This window comes from Lepus europaeus, chromosome 1, assembly GCF_033115175.1.
Source record: "Lepus europaeus isolate LE1 chromosome 1, mLepTim1.pri, whole genome shotgun sequence".
NCBI lineage: Eukaryota > Metazoa > Chordata > Mammalia > Lagomorpha > Leporidae > Lepus > Lepus europaeus.
In genome coordinates, this window is record NC_084827.1 from 112,765,166 (window position 1) to 112,783,121 (window position 17,956).

The following is a 17,956-nucleotide window of genomic DNA, read 5'->3' on the forward strand; positions in this document are numbered from 1 at the left end:
ATCTGTGATTTTTCTAGGAAACGGTCTACTGCATCTAAGTTGTCAAATTTATGTGTACAGAGTTGATTGTAGCATTTCCACATTACCTGTCAGGATCTGTAGTGATATCCCTGTTACATCCCTAAGTATCACCAAATAAGGTTGGAATTGCCGGCTCCCCACGTGGTCTCCACTGACATCTAGGGATATGGGGAGGAGGGCATGGAAGGCCTTGGTACAACCTAAATAAAGTGAAAGTCTAGGCTACCTACTAGGACTTTGGTAGTGTCAGTGTGGGTGAGTCACAGTTTTTTTGTTTTTCTTTCTGTGTTATTTAGATGGAGTAGAGTAGTTATTGTCAGAAAGTGTTTTTTTGTTGTTGTTTATTTTTTGTCTTGCCAGGCTACCCCTTTCCTGGTCCTTTGGCTAGAAAGTGCAGGATTTTCTTATCTGTACCTGTTGGTGCTTATTTATTGCTGGTGTTGGTTTATTTAGTTCCAAGTCTGGGTTATATAAGGCAAGAAGAAAACCCAAGGAACTCACACACTGTGCTGTTTCTGGGGCTCCAAGGTCCCTAGAGTGCCTGCCTTCTTTCAGAATCTTCTTATGCTTGTTGTATTATAACATCCAGAGTTTTTCGGATGTATTCAGGGATGAATAGGAAAAAATACACCTACTCCTTCTTCCTAGAAGTAGAAGATATCTATGTATCTATGTTCTGTGGTCATGTGTCACTTAATGACTGGAATATGTTCTGAGTAATGTTGTGTCAACACATCCTTAGGAGATTTCACATTGTGTGAACATCATAGAGTGTACTTACACAAACCTAGAGGGTGTAGGTCAGTCACTTAGTGTGGCCTCTTGATGCAATTGGAGTACCTGGGTTTGATTCCTGTCTCTGGCTTCCTGTTGATGTGCCTGGTGGGCAGCAGATGGCCAAAGTACTTGGATTCCTGTCAACTATTGGAGAATCCTGGTTGGAGCTTATGGCTCTTGCCTTCACCCTGACCCAGCTGCAGCTTACACAGGCATCTGGGGAATGAATCAGCAATTTGAAGATATCTTTCTCTCTGTCTTTCCCTCTCTCTGTCACTTTGCTTTCAAATAAATATCTTTTTTTTTTTTTAAGTGCTAGGATAGGGTCCCAATCTAGTTTGAAAGTGTAAAATGAAGTGGCTTTATACACACACACACACACACACACAAGGTTGTACAACCAATGCCATTAACTATCTAACTCTGGAACATTTTTTTTTATTCCAGAAAGAAGCCCTATATCCATTAGCGGTCACTCCCCATTCCTCCCTTTATCCAGTTTGTTGCAATCCAGCATGTGGCAATCACTTATCTGCTTTGTTTCCATGCATTTATCTATGCTGAATATTTCACATGAATGGAATCATGCAGAATAAGTTCAGCTTCTTCATTTAGCATAATGTCTTTTTAAAAATGCTTATTTTCTTCAACTTGAAAAGCAGAATCACACACAGAGAAAGAGAGAGACACAGAGAGATCATCCATCTGCTAGCTCATTCCCCAAATGCCTGCAACTGGCAGGGCTGGGCCAGGCTGAAGTCAGGAGCCAGGAACTCCCTCCAGGTCTCCCGCATATGTGGCAGGAGCCCAAGTATTTGGGCCATCTTCCACTCTTTCCCATGCACACTAGCAGGGAGCTGGTTCAGAAGTGGAGGAACTGGAACTTGAATCCGTGCTCTTATATAGGATGCTGACATTGCAGATGGTGGCTTAATTTGCTACGCAGCAATGCCAGCTCCCACTAGTTTCTGTCTTTTAAATTATAGCCATCCTAGTGGATATGTAGTAGTTCATTGTGGTTTTGATTTGTATGTCCTTGATGGAAAATTATATTCAACATATTTTCATGTACTTCTTGGCTACTTGTCTATCTTCCTTGGATAAATGTCATTTCAAATTATTTGACCATTTTAGTTATTAGTGCTTTTATTGTCAACATGTAGAGTCTGTATTACAGAAGTCTATAAGACATGATTTACAAATATTTTCTTTTAAAAAAAAAAAAAAAAGATTTCCGGCCGGCGCCGCGGCTCACTAGGCTAATCCTCCACCTTGCGGCGCTAGCACACCAGGTTCTAGTCCCGGTCGGGGCACCGATCCTGTCCCGGTTGCCCCTCTTCCAGGCCAGCTCTCTGCTGTGGCCAGGGAGTGCAGTGGAAGATGGCCCAAGTGCTTGGGCCCTGCACCCCATGGGAGACCAGGAGAAGCACCTGGCTCCTGCCATCGGATCAGCGCGGTGCGCCGGCCGCAGCACGCCTACCGCAGCGGCCATTGGAGGGTGAACCAACGGCAAAAGGAAGACCTTTCTCTCTGTCTCTCTCTCTCTCACTGTCCACTCTGCCTGTCAAAAATAAAAAATAAATAAATAAAGATTTCATTTATTTGAGAGGTAGAGTTACAGAGGGAGAGACAGAGAGAAAGATCTTCCATCTGCTGGTTCACTTCCCAAATGGCTGCCATGAGCTTCTTCCAGGTCTCCCATGCAAGTGCAGGGGCCCAAGCACTTGGGCCATCCTCTACTGCTTTCCCAGGCTGTAAGCAGGGAGGTGGATCAGAAGAGGAGAGCTGGGACATGAACCAGTGCCCACATGGGATACCAGCACCACAGGCAGAGGCTTAGCCTACTATATCACAGCTCTGGCCCCTACGAATATTTTCTTTCATTTTGTGGGTTGTCTTTTTTAATTTCTAGATAGTGTCCTTGATGCACAAAAGTTTTAATTTTGATGATGTCAAAATGTTGTGTTTTTTTTTTTTTTTTTTTTTTTTTTGGAGGGGGGATTGGCATCGTCGTGTAGCAGATAAAGCCACAGCCTGCAACATCAGCATCCTATATGGGCACCAGTTCGCATCCTAGCTGCTCCACTTCTGATCCAGCTCTCTGCTAATGTCCTGAGAAAGCAGTGAAAGATGGCCCAAGACCTCTATCCACATGGGAGACCCAGAAGCTCCTGACTCCTTGCTTTGGTCTAGCCCAGCTCTGACCATTGCAGCCACTTGGGGAATGAACCAGTGAATGGAAAAATCTCTCTCTCTTTTCCTCTTTCTGTCTGTAATTGTGCCTTTCAAATAAATAAAATAAATCTTTTTTTTTTTTTGACAGGCAGAGTGGACAGTGAGAGAGAGAGAGAGAGAGACAGAGAGAAAGGTCTTCCTTTGCCATTGGTTCACCCTCCAATGGCCGCCGCGGCAGGTGCGCTGCAGCCGGCACACCGCGCTGATCTGAAGGCAGGAGCCAGGTGCTTCTCCTGGTCTCCCATGGGGTGCAGGGCCTAAGCACTTGGGCCATCCTCCACTGCACTCCCAAGCCATAGCAGAGAGCTGGCCTGGAAGAGGGGCAACCTGGACAGAATCCGGAGCCCCCACCGGGACTAGAACCCGGTGTGCTGGCACCGCAAGGCGGAGGATTAGCCTGTTGAGCCATGGCGCCGGCTTTTAAAAAAAGGTATTTTTCTTCTTTGATTACTTATACTTTAGGTATTATATCTAAGAATTTGTTGCTGAATGAAAGGTCACGGAATTTATACCTGCATGTTCTAAGAGTTTTCTAATTCTAGTTCTTAGTCTTAGGTCTTTTGTCTATCATGATAAATTTTTGCATAAGATATGAGGTAGAGAAACAATTTCAGTATTTTGCAGGTGAACATCCAGTTGTCTCAGCACAATTTTTTTTTTTTTTAATTACTGGGCTTTCCCCTAGTGAATGGTCTTGGCATCCTTGTCAAAATCAAGTAAATGTATCAGTTTATTTTTGGACTCTCAATTCTGCTTTGTGACCCATATGTGTATGCTTAGGACAGTACCACACTGCCTTCACGCTGTGGCCTCAAAGTAAGTTTTCTGCTTGTGAAGTGTGAGTCAATTTTTTTTCTTCCTTTTCAAGATTTTTCAGCTCTCTTGGTCACTTATATTTCCATATGACTTTAAGGATCAACTGGTAAATTTCTCAAAAAAAAAAAAATCCAGTTGGTTTTTGATAGGGTCCTATTTGAATAAAGATTGTAAAGATTGCAATGAATGTGTAAATCAAATTGGGAGTATAGTGAGCTTAGTCATATGGAATTAAAAAAAAAATCAGTGAGCAGGGGGTACCTTTCAATTTGTTTAGATTTTCAAAATTTCTTTCTTTCTTTCTTTTTCTTTTCTTTTCTTTTTTTTTTTTTTTTTGACAGACAGAGTTAGAGAGAGAGAGAGACAGAGAGACAGAGAGACAGAGACAGAGACAGAGAGAACGGTCTTCCTTCCATTGGTTCACCCCCCAAATGGTGGCTACGTCCAGCACGCTGCACCGATACAAAGCCAGAAGCCAGGTGCTTCCTCCTGGTCTCCCATGCGGGTGCAGGGCCCAAGAACCTGGGCCATCCTCCACTGCCTTCCCGGGCTGCAGCAGAGAGCTGGACTGGAAGAGGAGCAACCGGGATAGACCCTGGCACCCCAACCAGGACTAGAACCTGGAGTGCCAGTGCCGCAGATGGAAGATTAGCCAAGTGAGCCGCGGCGCTGGCCAGATTTTCAAAATTTCTTTCAACCATGTTTTACAGTTTTTAGTGTACACATCTTGTATTTGTTTTGCTAAATTTATTCCAAAGTATTTTTATTCTTTTTGGTGCTATTATACGTGGGATTGTTTTCTTACTTTTATTTTCAGCTTGTTCAAGCTAAGTTTGTGTCCCTCCCAACATTCACGGATTGGAGCCCTAGCACCCAGGGTGAGCACTGTAGGAGTGGGAGTCTCCAGAAGATACGTAGGTCTAGAAGAGCTCGGGAGGGCAGGGTCCTCATGGTAGGAATAATAACCTCATCAGAAGAGACCAGAGAGCTTCCTCTCCATGCCTCCCTCCTAGGCGAGGACACAGTGAGAAGGCAGCCATGGCACGCTGGCACCTTGATCTTAGAATAACCAGCTTGCAGAACTGTGGGAAATATGACAGTTTCTCCTCTCTCTCTCTCTCTCTTTCTCTCTCTCTTTTACACACACACACACACACACACAGATTACCCTTTCAAGTATGTGCTTTTCCCTGAATGCTACCAAGATCTTCAGTCTGCAATAAAGTGTTTTTGTGTATAATTACTAAGTCATCAAGAATATTAAGAAGATGTGTTCTCATGGATTGAAATGTAAAAAAAAATAATTTTTTACGGTTGTATTGAGGTCATTTTAGTGAAATTGCTTGTTCTTTTTGCCAGTATTTAGCAAATACCATGACAACTAGGTAGTTACAGTGCCATTACATTAATTCATACCATGCTATAGGCAGTTATATTGAGCACTGCTTTTGCAACGTCACTGCAGATGTCAGTGTACTTATTACAGGATAAATCATGAGATTCCAAAAAGCTGCTTCATACTGTGAGTATTTCAATATGAAATATGTTTATTGCCAAGCATTCACATAAATCACATTTGATGATTATTGATGCTGAGTCTGGATGAATATAAAGAGAGCAACATGCCTAACCACGTTCACAGATTTAATTTTCTTTTTTGAAACCAGAGTCAATCTTAAAGATAAAAAGCCTATATTTATATATACATTTTGCTTATTTTAGAATAAAATGTAAAATCATTAAAAATAAGTTTTATATACAGGTTTTACATTTAAAAATGTTTTCAAGTTTTGAAAGAACTGTAAACAGACACCAATTGTGTATTTTTTGTGTATTTCTGGAAAAAATGATTTAGTTATTGGGACTTGGGCTGTGGTACATCAGGTTAAGCCTCTGCCTACAGCACTAGTGTCCCATATGGGTGCCAGTTCATGTCCCAACTGCTCTACTTCCTATCCAGCTCCCAGCTAATGGCCTGGGAGAAGCAGTGGAAAATGGCCTGAAAGCCTGGGCTAGAGAGAGACAGAGGAGAGACACAGAGAGAGATCTTCAAACTGCTGGTTCACTCCCCAGAGAGCCACAGTGTATGGGCTAGGCAAGGCCGAAGCCAGGAGCCAGGAGTATTTCCAGGTCTCCCATATGGGTGCAGGGGCCCAAGCATTTGGGCCATCTTCTGCTGTTTTTCTGAGGCTATTAGCAGGGAGCTAGATTAGAAGTGGAGCAATTGCTGGGGCCGGCGCTGCAGCATAGTGGGTAAAGCTGCCGGCTGCAGTGCTGGCATCCCATATGGGTGCCGGTTTGAGTCCTGGCTTCTGGCTTCGGATTGGCGCGGCTCTGGCTGTTGCAGACATCTGGGGAGTGAACCAGCGGATGGCAGACCTCTCTCTCTGCCTCTCCTCTCTCTGTGTAACTCTTTCAAAAAAAAAAAAAAAAAAAAAAAGTGGAGCAGTTGGGACATGAATAGGCACCCATATGGGACACCATTGCTGTAGGTGGTGGTTTAACCTGCTGTGCCATATAGCACCAGCTCCCCACCCCTGACAAAAGGATTTCAAAAAAGCTCATGGTAATGAAGTACAGAGGCTGTAGCAAATATAACTGACTGTAGACACTAATATGGTAGATGGGGCCAGCATTACGATGCAGCAGGTTAAACTGTTGCTTTTAACTTTGGCGTCTCATATTAGACAGACCCAGCTGCTCCACTTCTGATCCAGCTCCCTGTTCATGGCCTGGGAGAGCAGCATAAGATGTCCCAAGTACTTGTGCCCCTGCCACCCGCATGGGAGACCCAGATGGAATTCCTGGCTCTTGGCTTTGGTTTGGTCCAGTCCTGGCTGTTCTGGCCTTTTGGGGAGTAAACCAGTGGATGGAGGATCTCTGTTTCTCTGTCTCTGTCTGTTTCCCTCAATGTCTGTTATTCTGTCTTTCAAACAAATAAAATAAAATTCTTTTTAAATTTTAAATATTTATTTAATTGAAAGGCAGAGTTACAGAGAGAGCGAGCAAGAGACAGAGAGAGGTCTTCCATCTGCTGGTTCACTCCCCAGATGGCCACAACTCGTGCTAGGCCAGGCCAAAACCAGGAGCCTAGAACTCCATCCAAGTCTCTCATGAGGGTGCAAGGGCTCAGGGACATGGGCCATCTTCTGCTACTTTCCAGGGCACATTAGCAGGGAGCTATATTAGAAATGAAGCAGTGGGGCTGGCGCTGTGGCACAGTGGGTTAACTCCTTGGCCTGAAGCACCGGCATCCCATATGGGCCCTTTTGTGCTTAGTACTTTTTGCGTTTGTTATAAGATATTTTCTCTCTTAAAGATCAAAAGCGGCCGGCGCCGTGGCTCAACAGGCTAATCCTCCGCCTTGCGGCGCCGGCACACCGGGTTCTAGTCCCGGTCGGGGCACCGATCCTGTCCCGGTTGCCCCTCTTCCAGGCCAGCTCTCTGCTGTGGCCAGGGAGTGCAGTGGAGGATGGCCCAAGTCCTTGGGCTCTGCACCCCATGGGAGACCAGGATAAGCACCTGGCTCCTGCCATCGGAACAGCGTGGTGCGCCGGCCGCAGCGCGCTACCGCGGCGGCCATTGGAGGGTGAACCAACGGCAAAAGGAAGACCTTTCTCTCTGTCTCTCTCTCACTGTCCACTCTGCCTGTCAAAAATTAAAAAAAAAAAAAAAAAAAAAAGATCAAAAGCAATAATCATCATAATAATGTACTTGTATTTATAGATTACATTTCACTTTATAATTCTGTTAGCTTCATGTCAGTATTGTATTTGCTGTGAGTGGTGCCCCCTGGAGTTGTGCCACCCCACGGTCATGGTCATGCCATGGACTGTGTCTGTTTTGTTCACGGTGCTATCCTCAGCTCCAGCAGAGTGACTGGCAGAGGGCCAACAAATATTTGTTGAATTAATTGATTTGATGAATAAGGCAGTGGGTGAAAATTTTCTGGGCTGTAGTAGAAAAGGAAACTTTCTTAGGATTTTGTTTTCAAAAGGGAGGGTACTAACTACAGTTAGATAAGAATTACTGTTCTAATGTACAGTAGGGTCACTATAGATACGGAAAATATACTGTATATTTCTCCAAAAAAAAAAAAAAAAAGAACCGAAGAAAGGATTTTGAATTTTCCACCCTAAAGAAGTGTTAAATCATTGAGGAAATAGATAGGTTGACAACATGTATGAACACATTGTATGGTATCCTATACATATATTTTTATATGTCAGTTAAAAAGAAAAGAAAAAAATGCAACAAAAGGAGGAAATGAAAATTAGGACATGTAATGATATTAAACGACAAGACGAAAGACTCAGGAGGGTTGTTAAGCATTTCCAGCCTTGAAAATGTTGCACAGAGCAATCTGTAGAGGAGCTAATGTAGGTCAGGCGCTCAATGTACTGTCATGCTTTTCTCCCCAAAATATTCCTAAAGCATGAGTTGAGAAACTTACTAAAAATGTCCTTGTTTCAATATTAAACAAGTGAGAACTGCAGAAAGTATGCTTGTAAGGTCTTAAAGAGCTCAGTTATTGAAAAGGGAAGGAAGAAGGGAGGGAGGAAGAAAGGAAGATAGGTGGTGGAAGCTGCAACAATAAATTCTTTTTTTTTTTTTAATCTTCCTAGGGTGCTTATTGAAGGCTATAAAGTGAAAGGAGCTTTTACTGCTGCTTGTGAAACAGGGTAATAATGACCTGTTAGGGTTGTTGTGAATACGAATCCTAAATGGGATCACCTGGTAGAGTAATTTGTCCATAGCAAATACAGTATTTCTTATGGTATGCATTCCATCAGTTGGCATTGGAATTGATGAGTCTACAGGGCACATCGAGAAAGCTGGTCTGTACTGGAAACCCGGGAGGAAATTTAGAAGTGAATGCTGTTGTGAGCATCTTGAATTTTTATATGCTCAGCAGCTATCTCCTCCCCTCCTTTTTGCTAATGGGGTGGTATGGGCTAGTAGCTGGGTCAGAGTTCTTCCCCAGGGTTTTAAGCAGAGCTGGCAGAGAAGAGACTCTTTGTTTGCTGTGATGTTGTAAGGGTCTGGCCTGAAGCTGGGGTTGGAAGAGGCCCATGTACAAAAGCTGTTTTGTAGACAATGGGGCTGGTATGCTGTGAGAGCTAAGATGAGGATGAATCTGGGCACATCCCCCGCTTCACTCCATTGTTCCTTCTTTGTGATCTAATGTGTTCCTCTTTTTACACTAGTTCAAGGAGGGTTTCTGTCTCTTGCAACTGAGAGTTAAAAAAAAAAAAAAAGCAATTTGGAGTATTGGTGTAAGTTCTCTGTTAAGGACTTTTATTTTTATTTTTGGAAGAAATTATGGGATCTGTCATTTGTAGCTTTCTTCTTTTTTGTTGTGGTTTATTTTAATTTGAAAGGCTAATTTAGGGGCCAGCTCTGTGGCTTAGCGGGTAAAGCGGCATCCCATATGGGCTGCTGGTTTGAGCCTGGCTGTTCCACTTCCAATCCAGCTCTCTGCTATGGCCTGGAAAAGAAGTAAAAGATGGCCCAAGTCCTTGGGCCCCTTCACCCGCATGGGAAGACCTGGAGGAAGCTCCTGGCTTCAGATCAGCACAGCTCCAGCCATTGCAGCCAATTGGGGAGTGAACCAGCAGATGAAAGACCTCTCTCTCTCTCTCTCTCTGCCTCTCCTCTCTCTGTGTAACTTTGACTTTCAAATAAATAAATAAATAAATCTTCAAAAATAAGAGAAGTGTTTAAAAAAAAGAAAAGCTAATTTAGGTATTATAAAAAGTTCTTCATATTTATTAAGCTTGAATAAGCAAAACACATAGTTTTCAAGATATTATTTTTTGCTTTCTGTAATAGCAGTATGTTTCATTGTTATGTATCAGTGTTTTCAGTAGAGTAACAGGAGCATGCTGGTTCACCCCCCAATTGGCTGCAATGGCCGGAGCTGTGCCAATCCAAAGTCAGGAGCCAGGAGCTTCCTCCAGGCCTCCCATGCAGGTGTAGGGGCCCAAGGACTTGGACCATCTTCTACTGCTTTCCCAGGCCATAGCAGAGAGCTGGATCAGAAGTAGAGCAGCGGGGACTCAAACCGGCTCCTATATGGGATGCTGGCACTGCAGGCTGGGGTCTTTAATCTGCTGCACCACAGCGCCAGCCACAACAATAAGCGATATTACTGGTGACCATTATTATGATTAGCAACTTAAATTGGGGGTATAATTTCATTTGTTTTTTCTGCAGATGTTAGTGAGTTTTAGCAAATATGCATGGTTGTGCAAATATCACCATAATCCAAATTCAGGACCTTTCTAAGACCTTGAAAAGATCCCTTGGAGGGCAGGCATTTGGCACAGCTATTAAGATGCTATTGGAACAACTGCATCCCATACCCGTGTGCCTAGGTTCAAGTCCTGGCTGTGTTCTTGATTCCAGCTCCTGCCAGTGGGCACCCTGGAACTCAGCAAATGATGGCTCAGGTAGTTGGGTCCCATTGTGAGTTCCTGGCTCCTGGATTTGGCCTAGCTTAGCCCCAGCTTTTGCAGTGATATGGGAAAATAAGGCAGCAGATGGGAGATCTTTGTTTCTCGGTCTTTCAGATAAACATTTTTAAAAGATCCCCTTCTGTTCTCACCCTCACCAGACGACCACTAATCTAATTTCACCTCTACAGATTTGCCTTATTTGGACATTGCATGTAAATGGATCCATATACTATGTGTTTTTGTGTGTGTCTGACTTCTTTTTTTTTTTTTTTATTCTGACTTCTTTCATGGACAATGTTTTTGAAGTTCATCTATGTTGTAGCATGTATCAGTGGAAAATTAGGGTTTTTTTTGATTAAATAGTATTCCATTAAATGAATGTGTCATATTTTATTTATTCATCCACAAGTTCATAGGCTTTTGGGTGGTTTCTAGTTTTTGGCTGTAATGAATATTCACCTACAAGTCTTTGTGTGGAAATAAGTTTTAATTTCTCTTGGATAGATTGTTAGGAGTAGTATTGTGGGCACTCTATGATAAATTAATTTTTAACGTTTTAAGAAAAGCTGACAAACTGTTAATCATAGATGGTGTACCATTTTACATTCCCATTAGTGATGTATATGTTCCTAGCTTTTGATATCCTTACCAATATTTGTTGTCCTCTGCCTTTTTAAATTATTGCTGTGCTGGTGGGCATGTATAGTAGTGTCTTATTGTAATTTCAATTTGCTTTTCTTTTTTTACAAAAGATTTATTTTATTTCAAAGTCAAAGTTACACAGAGAGAGGAGAGGCAGAGAGAGTGAAGTCTTCCACCTGATGGTTCACTCTCCAGATGGCCGCAAGAGCCAGAGCTGAGCTAATATGAAGCCAGGAGCCAGAAGCTTCTTCCATGTCTCCCATGCTGGTGCAGGGGCCCAAGGACTTGGGCCATCTTCTACTGCTTTCCCAGGCCATAACAGAGAGCTGGATGGGAAGTGGAGCAGCTAGGTCTCGAACCAGCGCCCATATGGGATGCCATTGCTTCAAGCCAGGGCGTTAACCCACTGAGCTACAGGTGTGTGTGTGTGTGGGGGGGCGGGATTTGCATTTCTTTAGTGACTGAGTTGAGCACCTTTTCATGTATTTGTTGGTTATTTATACTATTTGTTTATATTTATTTGAAATCCAGAGTAACTGAGAGAGAGAGAGAGACAAAGAGAGATCTTCCATTTAGTGGTTTACTTCCTAAATGCCCTCAACAGATGGGGGTGGGCCAGGTTGAAGCAAGGAGCCAGGAACTCCATCCAGGTCTCCCATGTGGGGCAGGGGCCCAAGTACTTGAGCCTTCATCTGCTACCTCTCAGATGAATTAGTAGGAGGTTGGATTGGAAAAAGAAAAGCCCAGACTTGAATTGGAAGCCTGATATGGGATGTGGGCATCCCAAGCAGTGGCTTAAACCTTTGCACCACAATGCCTGTACCTTCCCATTCTTAAATCAGGTTGCGTTATTATTACTTTTTTTTTTTAATAAAATGTCTCTATGATTCTGAAAAGATCTGAATCATGATCAGAATGGGTAAGAAATCTGAAAAATGTCTAGATTTTTATATACATATTGCAGTTGTCTGTGCAACTGGAAAGCTGGGTGCTATTTAAACTTTTGTTGTAGTTACTGTTTGTTGAGGAGACACTGGTAACAAGTGTACAATACTGTAGAAATTTGTAGAAATGTATGAATGTATGGTGACCACTGTGGAATGCAGAAAAGGCTACATTCACTAGCACGAAATATCACAGCCACCTGAGCAGGTATCCGTGTGCTTCTCCACAGGAAAGAGATCATGGAGAGAAACCGGCCACTTCTCCAGATGCCTTTCTCTGATGGTACATACACACTGAGACACTGATTAGTAAGTAGACATTGATTAGTCAATACTCACCAAGTTATATCATACTTTGAAGATGTTACCAGATTTTATTTGCTTTATTATCCGGTGATTCACAAAGAGAATTGTTGAGCAACTTTTACATTATTAATACTGTTAAATGATGGCTGTGAAATGTTTTACAAAGGTAGAGGGTTAGTGCATCTTAAAGAACATGTTTTAATTTGTTCATTTCATTTCATTTCCAACACTAGGTTAAGGGTTGGTTGGCAACTTTTTTTTTTTTTTTTTAAGATTTATTTATTTGAAAGAGTCACAAGGAGAGAAAGAAAGAAAGGGAGACAGAAGGGCTGGCAACTTTTTATTCTATATTTTTGGATTGCTTCTGTTATTTTTTTTTAGATTCTTGGCTGTTCTCTGTCATGTGTGACTTGGTTATTTGTATGACACATCTTCCTCTCTGGAGGTAAGCTCTGGAAACTTAGGAAGGATCGTTAATGACTGTCTTGTTCGAGATTTCTATTTTTTGAGTCAGTGCAGTATAACTTCTGGATATTTTGACTCCTTGGTTCTGAGGTGGGGCCTGGGAATATGATTTTTTGAGTAAAGCTTCAGGTCATTCTTAGGATCAGTAAATTTAGGAAATATTGGTGTGGCAGAAAGAGAGGGCTTTGGAATGAGATTGACCTGGTTTCTATTCACAACTCATTTATTGCTTGCTGTGTGTTTTGGGGCATATGAATCACCTAAGTTTTAGTTTCTTTAACAGCACCTGCTTTATAGGATTATTGAGAAGTTTAAAAGGCTGTGTAAAGAGCTGGCACAAACCAGATGTCCAGAAATGTTACCTATTGCAGTTATGTTCCATTTAATATCAATAATCAGGAAAATATTTCAGCAGTTACAGGCAACAAGAAAGAAGGCTCACTCTTTGCCTTCAGGAAATTTACCAACTAATAGTGCAGTGGGGATGAGATGAGTTTTTTTTTTTTTTTTTTTTTTTTTTAACAGCTCCAGGCAGTTATGTCATCAAGGAAGTTCAGAACCATTTTTTTCCTTAGGAAAAGATACATGGACAGACCTTGTTGGGAGTGGGAGGTGAGTATGTGGGGTGGAGGATGAGATACATGGACAGACCTTGTTGGGAGTGGGAGGTGAGTATGTGGGGTGGAGGATGGGTGCTCTGACCCATTGCCATCCAGGCAGGACACGATAAAACATCTTCAGAAGATGGCCAACAGGTTAGCGAGTTTCTTTCACCCTGCAAATTTGGAGTAAGGTCAAGAGATAAGGCCTGAACCAGAATGTAAATTTAAGGTTCGGCAGATTTGTGATGATGGTGTTTTGACAGAGATTTGAGGAAATCCAGCTTTCCATCGCACTCAAGGTTTTCAACAGGAGAACGACAGTAAGGAAGTATTTTCGATTAACCAGGTAGTAGTGTGAGGGCGAGAACGGGCGCAGAGGGAGAATCAGGGGGCCACTTTAATAATGGAGGGAATTCAATAGCAGTTAGGGCTTTGGTATCAGCAGGCATCTACCTCTCAAAGGGCAATGCAGACGCTTAAGATGCATCTGAAAGACGCTATGTACAATTCCCTTAGTCCAGGCAAAGGACGAAAACGTAGCAAGAGTCCCTAATTTCAGCCTCTCTCCACTTTGAAAGTTGGGAACCACGCGGTGGGGGAAGGGACAGAGGCGGGGCCCAGGCGAGAGGGGGCGTGTGCAGGGGCGGGGCTGCAGCCGAGCTGCGCGGCCGCTCCGGGGTATCGCGAGAGTTGGGCGGGCCGAGCCATCGCAGCAGTCAATTCCCCCCACCCTACCGGGAGGAGCCGCCGGCCCTGGACTCTCCAAATTCTGAGCTCTCATCATGGCGGCGGCGGCGGCCGCGGCGGCCGTCGGGGGGCCGCAGCCGCCCCAGCCAGAGCTGGCCGCGTCCGGGCTGGCCCTAGACAAGGCGGCCACTGCCGCGCACCTGAAGGCGGCCCTCAGCCGGCCAGACAACCGGGCAGGTGCTGAGGAGCTGCAGGCGCTGCTGGAGCGGGTGCTGAGCGCCGAGCGGCCGCTGGCCGCGGCTGGCGAGGAGGCGGCGGCGGCCGGCGGCGGGGGCGGCGCGGGGGCGGCCGAGGAGGAGGCCCTGGAGTGGTGTAAGTGCCTTCTGGCGGGCGGCGGCGGCTACGAAGAGTTCTGCGCGGCGGTGCGGGCCTATGACCCCGCGGCGCTCTGCGGCCTGGTCTGGACAGCCAACTTCGTGGCCTACCGCTGCCGGACGTGCGGCATCTCCCCCTGCATGTCGCTGTGCGCCGAGTGCTTCCACCAGGGCGACCACACCGGACACGACTTCAACATGTTCCGCAGCCAGGCCGGGGGCGCCTGCGACTGCGGGGACAGCAACGTGATGCGGGAGAGCGGGTGAGTGGAGCCCTCCCCATCCCGGGCACCGCGGGAGGCCGGGGGGGGTGCGCTGGGAGCCGACCCTGAGCTGTCAAGGAAAGGGCGTGGGGGGAGGGTGCAGCCACATGGGGATGGCGATGGCTGAGCTGTCAGCGGTGGCAGCGGGGGTGGGAGGAGGGGAACGCGGAGAGCACGTTGTGGGAACCGGGCTGTGAATTTTCGGGGAAGCCGGGGCAGGTGAATAAGAACCCGAGAAGAACCAGTGCGTGGGCTGGGAGGGGAGGGACGAAGGGAGAATACGCGAGGGCATCTGGGGTCGAGCTGTCAATCGTGCACTTGCTGGGAAGCGCCGGGAAGCTGCCTGATTGCTGGGGGAGAGGCTTAGGATGTGATTTGGATTGGCTGGGGGGGGGGGGGGGAGGGATGGCGTCAGCGACCGAACTGGGTCTCGGGGTGAGGAGGTGGTCTCAGAACTGCGGGGAAGGGCGCTCGGGGAGCGGGGCTTCGGAGCTGACCGTGTGTGTCTGTCAGTGAGGGAAAAGAGCTCTGGAGCTGGGGAGTGTGGGGAGGAGGGGACAAGGGGAGGGGCCTGCATGGAAATGACTGTGGAGCGGGAGTGGAGTATTCGGCGTGCTGGATTGACATCTAGAATTGGGCTAGTGAGCCGTCAGTTATAGAATACCCTCCATACCAGGAGCACAGACAGAACACTGAGCGAATTAGAAGTCAAAGGTTAGGCCTTCTCCGGTTAAGGGCACTTACTCACTGACTGATATGTGACCATCTATCTTTAAAAACAAAACAAAACAAAACAAAACAAAACAAAAAAAAAAACCAGTCAACGATATTTTCACAGGAGTGATGCACTGGGTGTTGGGACTTAGGACAAAAAAACATTTCACAGTTTTCTGTTGAACGTGTAAAGTTTTGGCTTGGGACATGATGGCAATGTCCCAGAAAGTCGTGAGGAAAACAGAGAGTGGAAGACAGGAGAGTTTGGATGTGTAGTGGTTGAAGGAACACTAGCAAAGCCCAGTTACTTTGTTTTTCAATTCTCCGGACCTTAATGATACATTATAATCTTTTTAAAAATGGTTACTTTTTGCTTCTTTGGAGTACCTGTAGGTTACTGTTAACTTCAAATGTGCCTACTATGTATGCATAAGGTTCTTCGGGATATTAGAAATGAATGCGATATTGACCTCCCTCTAATCCACTTACACTAGAGTAGAAAGTGATAAATTCCTTAAGTAGTATTCTGCGAGTTGGAGGAGGTAGGAGGCTTCTGTATAGGGGGAGAGGAGGTATTTTGAGCTTACTGATGACAATGATTGCAGCTAACATTTGCGATCTGGAACTGTATACTGGACTTTAAAGATATGCTTGCTCAAAGTTTAGTATTTTGTAAGGTGAAATATGCTCATCTGTAAGAACAACAACAGCACTGTAATAGAGACACAGCTTGCAGTTTCTCCTCCATCCCGTCTCCTGTCCTCCTGTCTGCCCAGTTCTTTCCCACCATTCCTAGTTTCTGTTAGTGCAAAACAAGGGAAGATGAATCTGTTTCCCAATTTTTTTTATGCAAAAGGTAATTGTACACTGTTCCACATCTTAGCATTTTTTTTTGTGTGTGCTTATCTTAGATTCTTCATACTGGTAAACCAGTGTCCTCCTTTTTAAAAAACCTGCTGCATAGCGTTCCATGTTAAGAATTTGCATTGCCTGAGTTTAACAGCTCTTTGGATGAACATTTGGGCTTCCAATGTGAAATTAAAAACCTGGTATACCTGTTTTGTCCTGCCTGTGCAAGAATATCAATGGGATAAATTCTCAAAAGTGAGATTTCCAAAGTGCCCTCCATAACTCTTACTACTAAGTGGTTTGTGAGAGTACCTGTTTTCTGACATTCACATAATACATAGGGAATGTTATTAAGATTTTTATCTGGTTAAAGTGGTCAAATTTTAACTGCTTTACATGATTTAACTCATTTAACCTTCAATAATTCTGAGATTTCTATTGTTCCCAGTGTACCAAAGAAGCAAGTGGGGCATAGAATTAAAAAGCTTGTTCAAGATCACACAAGTAGTAAGCTAGGCATGCTGGCTCAGAGCCTGACCTTTCAACCACGTTTTCCTACTGCTTCTGCCAAATAATGTTCGTACTGGTTCTTCTGTTAAACTGTGTTTTGTCCCTTTAAAGTTTTTTTTTTTTAATTATACCATTCTTATATAGTTCTTTGATTCTAATTTAAGAGGAACCTTAAAACAGAGGAGTTGGAGCAATCATATACTGATACTTAACACATTTTTGTTTTTTAAAAAATATTTATTTATGGGGCTGGCATGTGGTGCAGTGGGTTAACACCCTGGCCTGAAGCGCCGACATCCCATATGGCTGCTGATTCTAGTCCAGGCTGCTCCACTTCTGATCCAGCTTTCTGCTATGGCCTGGGAAAGCAATAGAAGATGGCCCAAGTCCTTGGGCCCCTGTACTACCCACGTGGGTGACCTGGAAGAAGCTCCTAGCTCCTGGCTTCAGATCAGCACAGTTCCAGCCACGTGGCCAGTTGGGGAGTCAACCATCGGATGGAAGACCTCTCTCTCTCTCTCTCTGCCTCTCCTCTCTCTGTGTAACTCAGACTTTCAAATAAATAAATGAAAATGTTTGTTTATTTATTTCAAAGGCAGAGTTGTAGATAGAGAAAGAGAGAAACAGAGATTGTCCATCTGTTAGTTCACTACCCTAATGGCCAAGGCTGGGCCCGGCCAAATTGAGGAGCCTGAGACTCATCAGGGTCTCCCGAGTGAGTGGAAGTGGCTCATCTTCCACTACTTTCCCAAGCTCATTAGTAGGGAGCTAGATCAGAAGCAGACCAGATGGGATTTGAACCAGACACAGATATGGGAAGCCAGTGTTGTAGGTGGTGGTTTAACCTGTTGTACTCTAATGATTATCCTGACAATTTTGCTTTTGGACTAGCTTAGCATTTAGGAAAGCCCTCTGTCCCCAGATAACATGAAAAATAGAAAATAATATATTTTTTCTTGGATTTTGGGAACACAATGATAATTATTAGGTTATACTTAATCAGATGCAAGTTTGAGCTCTTAATTGTGGTGCTTCAGTGCAGAAATGGAAATAAGAATATGCCAGTGAGTTTCGCTGAAGTTACTCATACAAGTTTAGGGTATCATGCTATAGATAGTCCAGATACTAATCTCATGGCATTTGCCTTAACTGACACCTCATGGACACAAATGGATACAATGTGGATGTACTGAAGGTCTCTGAATCATATTGTCAAAAATGTTTCCAATAGTTAAGAAAAGATAACATGCAATGGAAAATTTAAAATAATGTCTGTCTGGTTGTGGGATCTGA

The 17,956-nt window shown here is 44.3% G+C and overlaps 1 protein-coding gene across 8 annotated transcripts in view; it reads left to right on the forward strand.

The window, feature by feature from the left end:
* Positions 1-14,033: 14,033 nt before the first annotated feature.
* The window catches only part of UBR3 (ubiquitin protein ligase E3 component n-recognin 3), a 225,962-nt gene continuing 222,039 nt past the window's right edge, over positions 14,034-17,956 (forward strand). For all 8 annotated transcript variants that reach the window (XM_062187744.1, XM_062187758.1, XM_062187763.1 and 5 more), the window contains exon 1: positions 14,034-14,590. In XM_062187744.1, coding sequence (XP_062043728.1) covers positions 14,049-14,590 — 542 coding nt within the window. In that variant the 5' untranslated portion in view covers positions 14,034-14,048. The remainder of the gene's footprint in view (positions 14,591-17,956) is intronic.